An 18,696-nucleotide genomic window follows, 5' to 3' on the forward strand; every position below is an offset into this window, starting at 1 on the left:
CTACCCCTAAACCTAACCCTCACAAAAAAGCTTTCTGCATTTTTTACATTTTCAATAAAACATAGTTTAGTATGTTGTTTAAGCGATTTTAATTATGGGGGCACAAGAAATGTCCTCATAAACCACATTTCTATCAGGAAGGCTCGCAGACTTCAGTGAAATTTAAGATGACATTTATTTTATGAATATAAAACGGAAATGTAATGTCTCTCTTTGGCGTAAGCCCTGTCTAGCAGTCTGAAGAAGTTGTACTCGGAACCGTCATATCCTACCGGAGATAGGAGGCAGGGGCGAGGAGCCTACCCCCGTGCAGGACGGGACTCAACTGGTGGTGGTGGGGTGGTGGAGGTTGCCGTGTTAGCACACTGAAACAGTAATGTGATAGATTGTGAGCAGACTTATAAAGCATTGGCTTACATGTGATTGGCTAGGAGATACCTAGCTAATGGTGCGATGATGTACAGCTGCTAGTCTTTCCACTAGAACTATGCTGCACTTACATTTATAGCATAACGCCCTTGTAATTACCAGTTTGTAACCTAAAAAAAAGTCCTCGTAAACCACTTAAACCTGCCCCCACCCCCCCCCCCCCCCCCCACACACACACACACACACTTGTTTTTATATAATTGTAGGGACTATCCATAGACTTCCATGCATTTTATGGATTTTATACCGATCTAACAATAATTTCTATCCCCTAACCCTAACCCTACCCCTAAACCTAACCCTCACAGAAAACTTTTTGCATTTTTACATTTTCAAAAAAACATCGTTTAGTATGTTTACTAAGCCATTTCCATTGTGGGGACCGCTGGCTGGGCCCCACAAGATAGGTGATCTCAGGTTTTACTATACTTGTGGGGATATTTGGTCTCACACACACACACACACAGAAGCAAATTAAATGCTTGGAAAGCTCTGTGGTCGCCGTCCACATGCCAAGTTTATGTTATATCGGTGTTGGGTGATAACACGATGATGTCAGTATTTATGTATGAGTAAAGCTATGTGTTGTTATGGCAGCATCGTGACTAGTAACTGTGGGAAACCACCTCTGTAAAATCATGAGCGATAATTTAAAGGAGAGCATGTTTTGACCAGTCCTGTTTGGGTAACTTCAGATGTATTATGGCTGAATGTGACTAACAATAAGCAGAGTCAACTATATGTAAGCCAGCCCAGGTGTAGGTTGATTTTCATCAAAAAGTGTAAACACTGCAGCTCTGTTGCCTCTACTCTAAATTGGCTCTACATGTGGTGTCAATTTGGGGCAGGACTATCTGTTTTTCCGACCAGTGGCAGATAGTTGGAGCATTTGGGAAACATGTTCTGCAATGCTGTTTGTTGGTGACCCGTATACAGTATGTTTTGGGTCAAAGATGGGCCATAAACATTGCCCAGTTAAGATTGTCTGAACTGTTCTCAGCTGTTTGTTTTTTTGTTTTGTTTTTTTCAGCAGGAATCTCTTTTGTGTGTTTGAGTCAAAAGTGTTTTTTTCATTTGCCCTATTTTTTAGAACCAAAAGTGGGCTTCTTTTTTGTTTTGTGTTGATATAGACCGAAATATTGAACTGATTGTCATTTCTGGTGAAACAACTGAAAGTATGCCATTGTTAAGTTCTTTATATTTTACATGCCTTGCATACATGCCAATGCAGGCAATGTATTGTAATTTGTAATTTGTTTTTTTATTTATATTTCTTTAAATGTGTAATAGTAGGCCTCAGCATTAACCCTGCTGATATTGGGACTCAAATATCCCAAAATATACACCTGTGTTGGGTGTTGATGAATAAGCTTGTCTGATAAATGGCTTGCCCTCAAAGACTGCTGAGCTGAGCTGTGCTTCAGAGGTGTAGAGTGTCAGTGCAAGGGGAGTTTCCCAAATGCAAGTGCAGCACACCCAAGTAGGTCATTTATCACACGTACAGAGATATACAGGAAAAATAAGAGATGGATAGTTGTCTTCAGATGGCACTCTGACTTGTGGAAAATTAGCGATATGCTAATTTTGAAGCACGCATGTTTATTAGTTAAAGACCCCATGAAATCCCTTGATCAGCGCTTTTTCATTCCTGTTATGACATATTTCTTATCAAAACAGGAAGTTGGGTCACAGAAAGACACGGGTAGTGGCCACTTCAGCATGGCTTGCACCTTAGAAGAGTCCATGGTGACTCCCTCTGGGTAGATGACATACCCCGGGAAAGAGATGGCTGATTTGTGAAACTCACATTTCTCCATCTTGGCATACAGTTGGTGTTGAACAAGGCGGTTGAGCACCACTCTGACATGTTGAACATGTTCATCAAGGGAAGAAGAGTATATTAGAATATCATCAATGTAGACAATGACCCATTTGCCAATAAGATCATGAAAAATTTCATTTACATAGACTTGAAAGACAGATGGACTGTTGGAAAGTCCGAAAGGCATCACCTGGTATTCGTAGTGGCTAGTGTGTGTAGAAAAAGCAGTCTTCCATTCATCCCCCTCCCGAATGCAGATTAAGTTGTAGGCATTACAAAGATCCAGTTTGGTGAAGATCTTGGTGCATCGTAACTGCTCTACTGCTGCTGGTACCAGAGGGAGAGTATAGCAATACTTGATGGTGACTGTGTTCAGGCCTCGGTAGTCAATGCATGGACAAAGACCCCCGTCCTTCTTTCCTACGAAGAAGAAACCAGCAGATGAATGAACCCTCTTTCTAGGGACTCCGATATGTACTCCTCCATAGCTTTAGTTTCAGGATCTGATAAGGGGTATATTCGTCCGCGTGGAGGAGAGGTGCTCGGCAGAAGGTCAATGGCACAGTCACAGGAACGGTGAGGAGGAAGTTGCGTAGCCTTTGATTTGCTGAATACCTCCTGGAGATCTGAAAAATAATGCGGCAGAATCAATGTCTCCTTCTCAGCGAGGATAGTCGTGGTGCTTACAGGAGGAAAAGAGATAGGTTCAGGAAGGTTGAGGCAAGATTGGAAACAGGAAGTACTCCAATGAGTGATTTGTCCATCTCTCCATGAGATATCAGGGTTGTTAAGTCTCAGCCATGGCAGGCCAAGAACAATCGGGTTCTTAGGAGAAGGAGTGACTAGAAATTGAATCTCCTCATAATGAAGAAGTCCTACTTGAAGACGGAAGGGTCGGGTGATTTGTTGAATTTTGCCAGACCCTAGAGGTCGTCCGTCTAGTGCTGATGCATGCAAAGAAGGGACACAGGGAACAAAAGACAGGTTTAGATTCGTGGCGAGACCCAGGTCAATAAAGTTACCTACAGCCCCGAATCTAAAATGTTAGATACATGATGTTTATTACCTAGAATATCAAAGTAACTGAAACTTCAAACTGTTAGATTAGAATTAGGTTTGAAAGTTCCAAACTCACCACCGTAGGGCAGGCAGCCAGTAAATGTCCCGACTGTCCGCAGTAGATACACAATCTCTCCCATAGGCAACGTCTTCGTTCTTCGGTAAAGAGAGAAGAAAGACCCGCTTGCATTGGCTCGTGGTAACTGGTTGCAGCAATGTCAGAGTGAAGTGTCTGTAAAGAACTGTCTGGATGGTGGGCTTTAATCAGATTATCCAGACGAATGGCTAATTTGATGAATTCATCAAGAGATCTCCCCTCATCACGACATGCCAGTTCAGCTTGAAGTTCAGGATTTAACCCTTGACGAAACAGTAGTTTCAAAGTGTCCTCTACCCACACTGTTTGTGCTGCTAACGTGTGAAAGGATAAGGAGAATTCAGCAGCAGACATCTTCCCTTGCTTTAAACATAATAGAAGTTCTCCTGGGTCCTTAACACCCTCAGAGTGTTCAAAAACCTCCTGTAAATGCGCTATGAAATGAGACAAAGAGCGTTTTATAATGTTCTCATGACTCCATATGCGACTCCATCAGTAGCCCAGTCTAGTGCTTTTCCTGACAGCAGTGATACGATAAAGGAAACACGAGCTTCATCATTGGGATACATTTGAGGTAGTTGAGATAAAGAGAGCTCATGTTGCAAGAGAAATCCTCGACTCTTACTGGGTGATCCATCAAACTTCTCAGGAAGCGAGAGTTGAGGATTAACAGCAGCTGTAGAGTGGGTTGTGCTGCTGGCTGAGTTGCTTGTGGAAACTCTCATTGGAGATACCTGCGGTTTTGTCTGCACGGATTTAAAGAGTTCTTCCAATGATAGAGGTGAGCTTGCACAGCTGCTGATGGTTACTGGTAAGCATTTCTGCTTGTGCTGCAAAAAGCTTGTGTAGCTGTTGGAAGGCTGCTGGATCTAAGTTGGGTGAAGTCTTCTGTAGCGAAGACGCCGGGGCAGTTGTGTTAAGATCCATGTGCAGTTTAATAAACGTATAAACAGTACAACAAAGTAGCAATAAAAGGATAAATGACAAAACAGGCAAGGGTCTGGTACACAGGAGACAGTCCAAGAAATGCAACCCAAGTAAATCTGAGAGACAGAGGGGTAATCCAATAAACAGGCAAATGGTCCAATAACTCACAAGCAGGCAGGGAAATACGATAAACAGGCAGGAGTCAAAAACACACCCAACTTAGAACAGGAATGGTAATAATGCTCAGAATTGCAGACTAGGCAGAACAAGACTTCACACTGAATGCAAGTAAACAGAGAATTTAAATAGTCTGGGATAATATGAAACAGGTGAGTGAGTAATCAGTCTGAGCGGGGGATTATGGGAAATGTATTTTGTGAAGGGAAAGCTAGAATGCCGGAGATGGAGACCTCTGGCGGCATTCTGGATAGATAGCAGATGCTGCAGGTGTAACAATAGGCTTTAGATCGCTTAACAGCTGTGGACAATAATTTGCTACTTACTATTGCTAATCAGAGGCAGCTGGTAGTAGGGGGAGGGACATTTGCATTCTAGAGAGCATTTGATTGGACAAAAATTTGCATACGCCCCTAAGTGGAAGATGAGTCATCAATATTTTTGGTCCGTTTTCCTGCAAAAGAAAGACTTGAGTTTTAAATGTGTGCACATTATCTGCAAAAAAATGTTTTGTCTGTGTTTTGGAGTACTTTAGCATAAAGATTATTTCAAAGCTAAAAGACATGGACTAAAAGCCACAAAACCAGTTTGATTAATGATAGCTTTGCTTGTGGACTGAGAAATAAGAACTAAACAGGATGTATATTTGTGTGTTTGAAGATTTTTTTGTGCAAGTTTGTGCTGTATGAAGATGTATTCCTGTCCTTTTGTTTATTTATAGATATACCTCTGTATATTGTTCTGATGAATGTATATATTGTATGATGGCTGCTATAACCGATAACTCTTTTATTTGTTTTGCTATTTCCAACAGTGCCATGTCCTTAGGGGAGGAATCAGGATGATAGACAAACACATTATTAGAGAAACCTGCTGTAATTTGAGCTTCTAAATAATCAAACCTCCTTGGTACTCCACCCTGTTTTGCAAATTGTGGTGTTGGCATTCATCATATATCTGGAATTGTTCTGCCTACTTAATCATAAGACATCAGACACACAAAGTGACAAAACAGAAACTGATGTTACGGATAAAATGGAAAATTTAACCCAGGAGTCCAGAGCTGAACGGATCACTCGCTACAAGGCTGAAAGAAGGCGGGAGTTGGCTGAACATTATGGCAACCAGGAAGAGGAGCTTCCATCTAAGTGGTCGAGAAGAGAGCGGGAGGGGCGTGGTGTCCATGACTCAAACATTGCGGATAAGTACATTTCAGGAGGAATGAATGGAAGAACGGGGAGGCATGGAAGAACACCGCTAGAAGACAGGCCTGTTTCTACAAAAATCACCAATGGGTGTAAAGTGAACGCCAGTGTAGAAAACAACCAGCCAAACAGGTGAGCTCTCCTATGGCTGTATTAATAAATAATGATTCATGTCACTTTTCTCATCCAAAATCATTTGTAATGTTTATTTTTCCATCAATGTACAGCCAAGGGCTTTAAGTATGCCATTTAAGGCAGTAGTCAGAAATAAACATGTCATTAATATTGCATTGAGGAAGTTATGGAAAATCATTGAAACAGATTCAGACAGACAACACACAGTACTCACAGCTCGCGGTATTCTTAAATGCAGCAACTAATAAGCGTGTATCATATTTTTGAGCTATACTCTTTCTTTAATTTCTTTCTAAACCCCCTTCCTTTGACATATGTCTCTTAATCCTTCCTTCTTTCTATCCTTGCACACTGTCTTTATTTTCTCCAGGGATGAGGAAAACCCTTCAGACTCCCTTGACACTCCCCAGTTACACACTCATGTATCAGTAGGCCAGTTGAAGAGTGCCCTTCTACAGCAAACCTCGAACCCAGCTGGACCTGATAAAGTGTAGGGATGCTTCAGTGTGTTTGTGTGTTGATTTCCTGCATTATTCTGTGTGTATTACAGGCTGAGGGAAAACATTTTCATTTGTCTGGCCAATGCATACTCTAACAACTAGTGGCTTATTATTATTATGACAATTTTATGTTATAGGGGAGACGGGGGCCAGATGTCACACAGGGAATTTGTCATGAGGGCTGTATCACAGTAATGAAAAAATTTGCAGTCAAAATTGCAAATGTACATCTTAGTTTTTTCTCTAGTAGAGGTTTTGTATGTTGGTTTCAATCTTGTTCAAAACCCTCTTAAATTAGAATAATGTTTGTACATTTTATCTTTCAAAGTTAATTTTTAATTATATCATCATATTTTTATGAATGAACAAGTGAAAATAATCAAATCATGGTGGCATCAATTCAGGTCATATACTGTATTTGATTAAATGTGTTCTTAAAAGTATTTTTCAGGTTGGGGCATGTTTATAACATTTTTATCAGGACAGGTTGTCACGTGTTTTAAATCACTTACAATATTTGTAGGTCAAAACAATGATTTGATATTGATATCTTTTTCCATTTTTGGTGTGTCTTTACTAGTTTTGTGCCTCATAATTGAGTTTAGAATTTTGCTGAAATGCCTTTACAGTAATAAGCTGTTTACAGTTTTTCCCAATTGTTTCCACACTAAAATTGGAACTTGAAAAGCAACCACCGAAACCTGAAACTCATGTACCAAATCCCTAAACCAAGTCTGCAAAATTGCAAGCACAATTCCTGCTTTACACTCTGTTTTCAATTCTATATCACACTTTTTGCAAAACACTACACACAGTTCTCTACATTAGGCACAACATTCAAAATTAAAATCTATTTAGTCCCTTTGGAAAGTACCGCAAATCACAATACCTAGCTCTTGCACCAATTGGCAACACCCACTCCTCACAGGTGTAAACACTAGTTGCTGAACTGTTCACTTAGAAATCAGAGCTCTAGCACTATAAAAGGCCACAGATGAGCTCTCCTGTTTTGGAGGAAAATGAAGGTCAATGGTGAAGCAAGAGCTAGAGGTGTGAGGACAGACAATTGTCTCAGATGAGATCAGGGCCACATTGGTTGACCATATGCTTAACCATGGATTGAGTATGAGGGAGGCTGGGCAGAGAGTTCAGCCCAACCTGAGCCACTACACGGTTGCATCTATCAGCTGTACATTCAGAAATGAGAATCGGTAAGTTACCTACCATCTATACTATGCTCTTTATGTATGTATACTGTAGTATACTGCAGTCCGACATATCAGTAGGCCTATGTTACTCAGTGATTGATGGCCAATGTTACAGTAATGTAATTTCATATTGAAAGAAAATTGATTATTTTAGCTTACAGTAACCAATCATAGACAGATGGGGAACTCGCATCTTTGAAATGTGTATAATTTGAATTGAGCCAAGAGGTCAGCGTGTGAAGTTTCAGTCTCCAATTGGTCGCGTATCCTCTTGTCCTACGAATTCACGGTTCAGAGTTCACCAAGCTTGAACTTTGGTATGCAGCGTAGTACGAAATTGTTTTGCATGAGCTTGCGTTTCCACTCTGATGCATTCGGATGCATTTGAATGGGAGCCCCTTTACTCGCCGCATCGCTTGCAACCTTATGACAGGCCAACTGTTTGTTCATACATTTATTTTCTCAACCCTAAAAGGGCAAGAAGATAATTGTATTTATTTATTTTTTCAATTTTACAGCGTGTAGAATCATATCATGAAAAAAATACCTTGACATTTGCCATTGAGGCAGCACAAGAGTTACATTTTATTAGTAATATAGCATACTTTTTGAAAAAAGTTTAAAAAGTGCTTTAGGCATACAGAAAAAAATTGACAGAGCTAGTGCAAAATAAAAAACCACCAACAAAGAAACGGCAACTGAATAATAATTTTTGATTGTAAGTAATGTCTGAAGAAAAAAGCATAGATTTACCTTGTCTTTATAGTTTGTTTTCTTTATTTTTAGGAAGGTTGGTCCATTAAGAATTAAACTTAATTACAAAAGCAATTACTGAATCAAATATGCATTTTAACTACTGCAGCTTTTTTTCTCTATTATTTAATATTAATAATATTGCAATGCACCGTGACACATTAATATATATATTTTTTGACGGGTTTCACTTTCATTTTTAATCTTTATTGTCCTTTATTGGCCAAAAGCAATTACATTGAACAATATAAAAATGATCTTATTAGCTATTTATTACAGTGATTAAAATCGATAAAATTGACTATCATGCCAATTAAATTAAACTTTATTTTATTTTAATTTTTTGTGGTAAGGTATGAAAAAACGTAGGTTATCAGTAAACTTAAGATGCTGTACATAGACGTCACACTGTGATGTCACTTTTGTCTTGGGATTTTTTCCGGGATGTGTGTGAATGCGAGCACAGATTCCGGGAAAGCTCGGGCAGTGTGAATGATCAAAATCTTGCAGTCCCAGAACAGATCCCGGCATGACATTCCCAGGATTCAACCCAGCATCTCTATGTGAAAGGGGCTTAGTAGAACATTGCACTACTGGTACTGTAATGACAAGGTCATGGGTTTGATTTTCAGGGAAGGAATGGACTGATAATATGTATATTTAAAATGTACTGTCAGTTGCATAAGATAACATAATCTGTCTAATACAGTATGTAAACTGGTTGCTGTGGTGATGACACTGTGGATGAAATTCTTTTGTGCGTTATGAGCAGTGGCAAGGTTGAATCTATTCTTTTTTGGGCTTATTCCTTCTGTCTATATTTATTTTCTTACAAACACATTCTTCCACTCAAACCATATAGTGCCACTGATGGTGGTGTGATGGCCTTGAACCTTGATCTAGCAGTACAACCAGGTGCAGAAGGAGGTCGTCGCCGTACCCGTAGATACATGCCAGGAGATCCTGCAGGGAGTCGCAAAACTGAACGTTTCCATACTCAACCCATAACGTTCTATGAGATACAGGAGAGCTGCGGGTATGGGGGTTGGAGGAGGTTAAGGCTTGATCACATGGTCACAGGCCTGTCTGGGCACCTCACTATTGTGCAGTGTGTGTGCTGATTAACAACTGTTAATAAGAGTTATTTTACTATTACTTTTCTTACTTCAAAGTTGCACTGATCTTAATGGGATGTTAAGAAACAACTATATATTGGACCACCTCATGCACAACAATTGCTGTCTAACAAGGCAAATATCAATGTTCTGTTTACTACATAGGTAGTTTTCATGAAATACTTTTGTGAAGTTGACATGTCCTGCAGTGTGACATACTTTACTCAATTCAGAACTATGTTAAACAGCATTTTGCTCTTTCTTTTGTAATTATGAAACATGCCGTTTTATGACCATATTAATTGAGAGATTACATTGAATATTTGTACTTTCAGAAATTAATTTGTCTAACCACAGGACCATTTAAAATGAACTAGTGAAGGCAAAAAGTGATTAAAAATGGTGAATGAAAACTTTTAAATGGTGACCAGTTACAGCACTTAAGATGCACACTTTCCCTTATACATTCGTATAAATTTAAACCTTAAATATAGATGTTTAAATGAGTCAAATAAAGTGCATGGGCATGATTATGCATCAACTACCCATATCTTATATTTATTTTGACATTTATGATATTCTCCTAACCTCACTTTAAAAAAAAAAAAAAAAAAAAAATAATAATTATATTGTAAAAACTATAATAAGCTCTCCGATATCAGAAATGCCTAGAATGTATTAAAAGATGCCATAGACAGCTCATGAGTTAGATCAGTCCTTTCCTTCGAGTCAGGAAATGAGCTCAGCATGTATTTCATATGCTTGTTTATGTAATCAAACAGGGTGTTAAAGTTCATTCTTTTAATATTATTATGTCATGCTTCTAACTTGCACAGATGTGTTTGACTGTGTCTGTCATAATGCCTGCAGTGAAGGAGAGGCTTGTTAAAGCAGATCTGGTGTGAAGTCATTTAACTTTTTTGTGTGTCAGTCAGTCACTATGCAAAAAAATAGAATAGAGTTGGTTGAGAGCGTGAGCTTGATTGTATTCCTTTTATTCTGAATCTTCTAACTTCTTTTCACAGAATAATGGATGATGAAAATCGGGACTCTTCACAAAGTAGGCGCTTAACCTGAAATTTTATGTTTGTCTTAACTTTATTATTGATGTGTTTGGACACTTAAGCCACACTTAAAAATGTATGAACACTTTGTATAACAAAATATCAAAACAAGATGAATTTATTCGGTAATACTTTACAGTAAGGTTCCATTCATTAACATTAGTTAATGCATTAGGTTTCATGAACAAACAATGAACAATATATGTTTTTTTTACAGCATTTAAAATATTTGTTAATGCAACAGTTGTTCATTGTTAGTTTATGGTAGTTCTTAGAGCATTAACTAATTTTAATAATTATTACAACTTTTGATATTTAAAATGTATTAATATATGTTAAAATGAACATTAACCAATATTAATAAATATTAATACATGAACTATATCTGTGGTAACTCTATAAGGACGACCATGTGTACTTTAGGGGAATTGACTTTACACATATATATTATAATACATATACTGTACATCTTTATGAATATTCATTTTTATACATTAAATAATCACATCGAGGCCAGTCGGTTAAAAGTACATTAATTGAAAAACTGGCCAAGAAAAGTTAGTTCTGAGAAAACGCCTACAGTCATTTCTTTGCAGATGTCAATTTGTTTGATATTTTATCTAATGCAGTAATATTAATATATTTTTATATGTGACATAAGTGTCTAAAAGTGTCCAAAAACTTTTTAAGACGACTATATATTTGTAAAAAAAAAAAAAAAGAGAGAGAGAAGGTTTGCCATAAATGCTTGTTTAAACTGTCTGACTGGCATAATATCTGGTCTTTCTACATTTGTATTTCATTGCTTGGCTGACGCTTACCTAAAAGCATAAGACAAGCTTTGGTATCCTTACCAAAAAAGGTGCCAACAAGAACATAATACCTTTTAAAAAAACTTCACATTTTATAAGCACTATGTATGGGATTTATGATGGAATAAGAGAGGTGATCAAAATGAGACTACTGTACGTGTGTAGAGGAAGTGTGTAGCATACCATAGGAAACTGAAATGCAAACACACTCTCACTAACATTTTTACACATGCATCAATTCTGGGTAAGTGGATACTGTTAAAAAGTTGTAAATGGTTATAATGACCTAGAGGGATACATTTTAAAGAGTAGCATTAGTGAAGCTTCATGGAGTAAGACTGAATCATCAGACAAAAGGAGAACTGTGTAGGTGTATGTATGTGTATTTAAGATCATTAATCTCCCAGCCAAATGCAGTAAGAAAATATCTGCCGTGCTGTTGGTGCATTTGGCCAAGCACAGAGCAACGTGTGTGTGTGTGTGTGTGTGTGTGTATGCGTGTGTGTGTGCGTGTGAGAGAGATGTCTCATATGTGTATGATAAGATTGTTAGTCATTAATGATCTCACACGAAAACATTAACATTATGATCTAACACAAATTAAATGTGTGTGTGTGTGTGTGTGTGTGTGTGTGTGTGTGTGTGTGTGTGCAAGCGCACTGTGTGAATCAGCATGAGCAGTTCCCACAATTCACATTTTACCATGCAGTCTGTTCTCATGTATTTTTGTTATGTAATGTGTTCAGTTTTGCATGAGTTTAAAACACTTTTCCCCATGTCATTTTGTGCATTCTGTTTTCCTTGTAGTGGATGTGCAAACAGATGACAGAGCCAAGATGAGTGTAGCTGCCAAGATGTCTCTGTTTAAAGTAGGTGAAATAAGACCCCGCCATATCTCTTTAGCAACTGTAGCAGTCTGAATAGAAAAAAGGCCATTGCCATGGATGGAATGGAAAAGACCCTGAAAGGAAACTTTTCATGAATACACATACATAGTTTTACATATACAGTATATTTGCACACCCTTGTTGGGACTTCCCAATCAAATCTACTGTTCTTAATATAAGCTAATTATAATGACTATAGATAGACCACACCTACACATATCCATAACCATATGAATTAAGACATGATTTATTCCTTTTTATGAACTTTTTTGTGGAGAGATCCTTATAAGGAGGTTTTGTCAGGTTTTTGGTGATACTTAAAAAAAACAAAAAACATTATCACAATCTTTCCACCACCATCTGTCTTTGGGTCATAGAGTCATAGAGGGTAAAAGGACACCAGAAGTGTTTGGTTACAACATGACCCACAGGGTTTCATTTGTTACTATGACTTCCTTACCCAAGTTGCCAGCCCAGGTTCTATTTTATTCATCTACCTGCTGACCCACTTCACCAGAAAGCAAAGAGAGAGACAGAGACTCAAAAATTTACCTTAAAATTGGTTGGACAGAAAAATTGTTGAACCCCTACTAAATTATCTCTCGATGTAATATATAGCAGTCCTCAAATGTATTAGAACATAAAGACTCACATAAAAATGCATGAATTTATTTTCATTGCATTAGATAAGAAATAATATCAAACCAAGTGGCATCTGCAAACAAACAATGCTACACCCTTTATTCTCAGAACTAACTTTTCTCAGCCACTTTTACAATTACTTTTACACAATTGGTCACAAGGACATTTTAAATCAATGTATGATGGCCAATTACCTCGTTCACACAGGTGACAACCAAAAAGTGCTCAAATAATTTTTGTCTAAGCTTTATATAGCATATGTGTTGTTCCATGATTTAAAACATCAAGCTTTGTTAGTCTACTTACTGTATACTGTATTTCCTAAAAATAAATGCCATTTGTTCAGTGTCCATATGTTGGGGCCACTGTACTCTGTATAATAAAATGTAGCACTTTGAATTGAGAAACATTTCCTGTACATTTTCAAATGACATTTTCTATTTAGTTCAGAAGGTAAATTGAGGAACTTTTTTTTCTCTTATGAGGCATGAAAATGGTTTAAAATAATATTTCATGAAGAACTTTCCAATTAAGTGTGGCAGTTATGTGCAACATTAGCTCAGTTCCTTTCATTGATTTTACGATTTCCATTTCTTTTTGTTCTGCCACCAGGAGTTGGAGAAGACCTCTTCATCTGAAGCCTCCTCGTTCCTCAAACCTCGCTCCAGTAATATTTTCCATGAGTGTAGAGCTCGCCGTGGCAAGGATTTTCGGGCACTCACTCAGCCAATCACCTTTGAGGAAACCATGATGGCAGTGAGGTGGGCAGGACTTCTTTGATATATCAAACTAATTACCTGCAGTCTAACACTCAATCTAAAAGTGCTATCCATAATGAATGCAACAGTGTTTAAACATTAAACATTATCACCTTAAAGGAATAGTTTTCCAAAGATTTTAAAATGCTGTAATCATTTGCTCATCCTCGTGTCCTTCTTTCTTCCATTAAACTCAAAAGGAGCATATTACAGAACATCTTGCCAACTCTTCTCCATATAAAGAGCGAAAGAGAACTGTGGCTGTCAAGCTCTAAAAGTGACAAAAAATCACTGTAATAGTATCATAAAGTAGTCTAGCCCTTTTCCACTGAAATGGCGATGGTTCTCGTGCTGAGCCTGTGCTCGCTGGTTCATGGCCGGGGCAATATGTAGCCCTTTGTAAACCGGCCATGCTTTTCCACTGACTTGAGAACCGAACGATGACATAATGGGCTACGTGGTAGTTTCAAGTGGCTACCTCACCAGCCCACTAACAAACACGGTGCAGTGTTTGTGTACAGTTTTTACTCTTGTTTATGAGGACATATTTAAACATACGGAGTAATGCAATCCACAATATTACATTGCTCAACAAGATTGTCAGAGACGACACCTATGCTAAAGACGACAGGTAATGTAATTACATTATTTTGTATGAACTATGGCTAAACTTGCTAAGTTCTGTAAACTGAAACAGTGGAATCATTATTTATATTGGTGTAGCAGATGGTTATGTTTGGATTTTTGCCATAGCATATAATATTATGTTTATGTCTTGATTGAGAATCCCACTGGTTTACCTAACAGATAACCACGATCTTCTGAACGTAGTAAGTAGCTGGTCAAAAATGCCCTTACTGAACAATGCACAAAAGAATATGACAACAGTGTAAGGAAAGCTAACAAAGTTTGCAAATATAATAACTTACTGAGGTCAGCTGCTGATGACACCGGCGATTCGTTTATCTCGAGTGTGACTGACTGAATTCAGTGCTCCAGTTAGATATCAGGCTGGTCGTTGTCCGAGTCCAAAACATTGTTGCTCCGTCCATTGATGCTTTTGTTTCGGTCCTTCTTACGGTTCCTGCACTCCCTTAAGTTTTATCAATTTGTTTATGATTTGGTCAATCGTCCGATTAAAGCTGGCGTGCATCATTTCTTTTCATATCTCCTGGTAGACTCTTTTTCCTCTGCGATCTCTCTAGTTTATCTCAGATTTCCGTAAAGACCATATCGCAAGGAAAAAGTTCATTTCGTCCACATTACCTGAACGCTTTTGACGTCTGATACATTTTTGGGATTTTTATAGAGTAAAGAACTCTTTGCTGCAGACAGTAGCTACTGTTGTTGTTTAGAAAACTTTACCTGGTAACGAATCATTGTCCCACCCTCTGCCCCGAAGTAATCGGATCCTACGTGGAGACCAGCAAGCTTTTGGGGCCTTTACTGTGGTGGAAACATGCAGAACAGTCTGAGAATTCACACCGGCCCAGGAACCTGCCCCTGAACCATGTCGGTGGAAAAGGGCTATATATGACTTACATGGCCCTTTATTTCAAGGCTTCTGAAAACATACTGTAGTATGGAATAGATTATAAACTAAAAATGTTGCCAACCACTGTAGCTCTCTAGTCAGATATCCTCATTCACTTTCATCATATGAAAAAGTGTGACCAATTGAAAAACTTTTTTGGGTAAAATAATTGTTATTTTTGTGTAAACTATTCCTTTGAAAAAAAAAAAAAAAGAAAAAAAAAAGTTGAACCCTAGTTCACCCTTATTCAGCAACCAATCATAATGACTCTACTCTCCTCTAAGGCCTCAGTCAAGTGAATCCAAATGTCTGGAGACTGAGCCTGAGGTAGAGGATGATGCCAGCTCTAAGCTGTCTATGACTGAGAAACTGGCTCTCTTCAACAAACTGTCACAGCCTATATTAGGACCTGTGGGGAGTCCAGTGAGAGATGGTGGCCCTCTAGAGGCCTCTGAGAGACGCAGGCAGAAAGGAGCACGCTACCGCACACAGCCCATCACCGTGGATGAGGTCAGTTTGGTAAGTCTATTTGGTTCGTAAACTATGCATGCCATTTGTGGTGAAACCGTTTAATCAGGTCAGTGATTATGTAGGGTGTACAATTCAGTGTCTGTTGCAAGTGCTTCAGATCTAGTGACCCTGTGGAAAGACCAGCTTAGACCATGAATTCGGGTTTGGTGCTGGTCTAGGTGGTGAATCTTAAGCAAAACTTAACTAGTGAAGCTGGCTGACCAACATGCTCATTGAAAAAAAAACCACACACATACACACACAAATTATCTATATTATTTGTTTTAGAGAGTAATGAGATTAAATGAAGAACAAATGGATACTGTATTTTAAGTGTCATGCTTCTCAGATGCTTCTTCTGAGAAAAAAGCCTCTAATATACAGTACTATCCACTGTTATTTCATGGCGCCATATTCTTAGTCAACAATTGTCTCATTTTTGTCCCAGCATCAAAACTTAGCATAATGAGAGAATGACTTCAAGTTCTTGAGTACTTGCCATTTGGTACTTTCAGAGATTTTAATAACCTTTCACATTTTTTAGCTTCAGAAAGGGCCTGTTCAGCTTCCCCGTCTTCATCTGACACCTCATCTTTCCGACCGACAACAGGTTCTGTCCAGCAATCTGAAGCCCAGTGAAGTGTGTCTTTCTGGACTGAGCTCCTCACAGGAATGGGGTTCCTCCAGTGAACACACTGCACCTAATCTGAACTCTATAAAGGACAGCAGCTCTCAGAATGCAGTGCGGCAAGGCACTGCAATTAAAGGCATCTTGAAAAATACTTCTTCAGAGGGAGTGGTGTGGAGGACTGAATGTAAGGACAAGGATGATCTGAATGGACATGGCCTGAAACAGAATGGGGGAGAGAGGAGAGTGAGAGAGGTGAAAGAAGAGAGGCATGCGTCTGTGTCATCAGTGGTTTCCTCTCTAGCTCAACTCTCCAGCGTTCCCTGGAGGCAGAGAGCAAGGAAGGATGCCTCTACTTCTTCTGTCAAAACACGAAGATCTGCTCCAAAGCATGATGGATGCCCAACATTATCAGCAGACATGCATACCACAGAACACAGCAGTAATGAAGCCATCACTCACAGGTTATATATTTCACTCCGTCGCTCTTTGTGTTTCTGTCCATCTTTAGCTGCACACTCATCTTGTCTTCACTGGCACTGTCCCAAATGGTGCACTTGATGTGGACTAGCAGTCTCCAAGTCTTCACTTGCATGTGTCCATGAAATTCACAAAACTGTACCATGCAAAAGCAAAGTGCAGTAACTACACATTTTGATATTTAGTGTGGGCAACTGTTTATCCCTTTTTTGGACCAGCTGAGGCTCGTCCTTGATAATTTTGCTTAGGTTGGTCGTCCTTGATCATGGTTCTCTGTTGGTCCAGGAGGCGTCAGAAGTTTCAGGGAGGGCACATGGAAAATCTAGGGGGACAATGCCCCCTCTTAGATCCAGCCTTGATTTCTATTATCACTAAATCCTGTAAATGTACAAAACATTTAGCTGGACAGTCAAAAAACTTGAAAAAGGGCACTAAAGGTGCCCCATTAGTCACTTTATGATTCATATAAGCATAAATGGCTGTTATGCATCCTCAATGTGCCTGATGCAGATTTTACAGCAGACTACTACCCCTAACAGTACATCACAAAATCGAAAGACCACAACTGATGAGGGTGGCATTTGGGACAGGGCCATTGTAATTTGCTAGTTAACTGGCTGGTTTGCTGTATGTCCTGAGAAAATGACCAGAATAACCAGTGAAAAATCTCTTTTTTAGACTGATGGACTCTAGAGAAACTGAGGAAGAAGAGGAGAAGAAGACGGAGGGAAGGAGCAATATCACGCCAAGCACTGGGCCACAGGTGTGTGTGTATGAGTGTCTGTTGCAATAACAGTTTTGTTGAAAAACAAAGTAATAAAATACCAAAGCTAGGCAATGTTGAATGTGGTTGGTGGGTGATTTGTGCATCTGTACATGTGTTTGTGGTTAAATGTACGTGACTGTGCAGTTTATAACAAGTTTCCTCCAATCTTTCCTCAATGTCTGTTTCCGCTCTGGTTTCCACACTGCCCCTTGCAGGATGAGTCTGAGAGTGCTGTTGGGTCTACACCCCAAACTGAGTGCTGGGTAAGAATACTGTCTGTGGTTTCTGCATGTTTACATTTCCTGTGCAAATCACTTTCAACTGACCATAGTGACCATGTATTGTTGTTTATTAGTCTGTCATACTTTTTTTGTGTGGGAGTGAGATTTCATTTGCTATTGTTACTTTGTGTTTAGACTGTTCATGCTTACCAGCTAGTCCTTTCCTCTCCTCTCCTCTTCTCTCCTCTCCTCTCCTCTCCTCTTATCGTCTCAGGAGCCTGTGTTCTCCTCTGTGTATTCTCCTTCTAGCTCCACACCTCAGTATGTGATGTTTTTCAATGAGGTGAGCATATTGTTGTTGTGTATGTGTGTGTGTATTTGTGAGCATCTGTTTATGTTAATATTAAACATTTAGTGTGTTCTCTTCAGAATGTGATTGAATGTGTTGAACATGTCAGTAAATGACCAATACTCTTAAGCATGCGTTTTTCACATAACATCGATTCGTATGTTTTATTGTAATGTGTCCCAAGTGTGTTCAGTTGTCTCCCTTGTCATATGAGTGTTTGAGCCACACACATTGCACAGTTTACTGTCTATATGATATGGTCATGTATCCTACTCATGCAACAAAGTCTAAATTTGTCAACTTGATTAATGTGTAAACTTAAAAACTGTAAATTTATGTTTAAAATGATCTTATGCAATGACTTAAATACGGATCCCTTATTTTTTTATGAAATAGTTTTGCATGCCCTCACAATAGTTTGCGTTCCCTTGCAATAGTTTTGCATTCCCTCGTAATAAATTTACCATGATTTTACTACAATAGCTTTATTTTAACAATGGTATTCATAGTGGAACCATAAGAATAATGCAAGAAAACAAAAACTATAGTAATAAAAATCATAATTTTGTGGTCACTGTGGTTTTACTACAAATACCATAATTTAACTATGGTTTCACT

General features: G+C 38.7%; 1 protein-coding gene across 4 annotated transcripts in view; it reads left to right on the forward strand.

Annotated features, from left to right (window-relative positions):
* The window catches only part of LOC127450810 (supervillin-like), a 37,948-nt gene that overhangs the window by 4,278 nt on the left and 14,974 nt on the right, over positions 1 to 18,696 (forward strand). Inside the window, exons 2-12 of one of the 4 annotated variants that reach the window (XM_051715178.1) lie at positions 5,326 to 5,848; positions 6,222 to 6,341; positions 9,175 to 9,348; positions 10,453 to 10,487; positions 12,111 to 12,172; positions 13,445 to 13,593; positions 15,409 to 15,643; positions 16,179 to 16,726; positions 17,421 to 17,505; positions 17,724 to 17,771; positions 18,004 to 18,072. In XM_051715178.1, coding sequence (XP_051571138.1) covers positions 5,547 to 5,848; positions 6,222 to 6,341; positions 9,175 to 9,348; positions 10,453 to 10,487; positions 12,111 to 12,172; positions 13,445 to 13,593; positions 15,409 to 15,643; positions 16,179 to 16,726; positions 17,421 to 17,505; positions 17,724 to 17,771; positions 18,004 to 18,072 — 1,827 coding nt within the window. In that variant the 5' untranslated portion in view covers positions 5,326 to 5,546. Of the gene's footprint in view, positions 1 to 5,325; positions 5,849 to 6,221; positions 6,342 to 6,488; positions 9,349 to 10,452; positions 10,488 to 12,110; positions 12,173 to 13,444; positions 13,594 to 15,408; positions 15,644 to 16,178; positions 16,727 to 17,420; positions 17,506 to 17,723; positions 17,772 to 18,003; positions 18,073 to 18,696 lie in introns of those variants that run through there. The other 3 variants (XM_051715180.1, XM_051715181.1, XM_051715182.1) reach the window with 3 other exon arrangements.

The sequence above is a fragment of the Myxocyprinus asiaticus genome, chromosome 13, assembly GCF_019703515.2.
Source record: "Myxocyprinus asiaticus isolate MX2 ecotype Aquarium Trade chromosome 13, UBuf_Myxa_2, whole genome shotgun sequence".
NCBI classification, from domain to species: Eukaryota; Metazoa; Chordata; class Actinopteri; order Cypriniformes; family Catostomidae; genus Myxocyprinus; species Myxocyprinus asiaticus.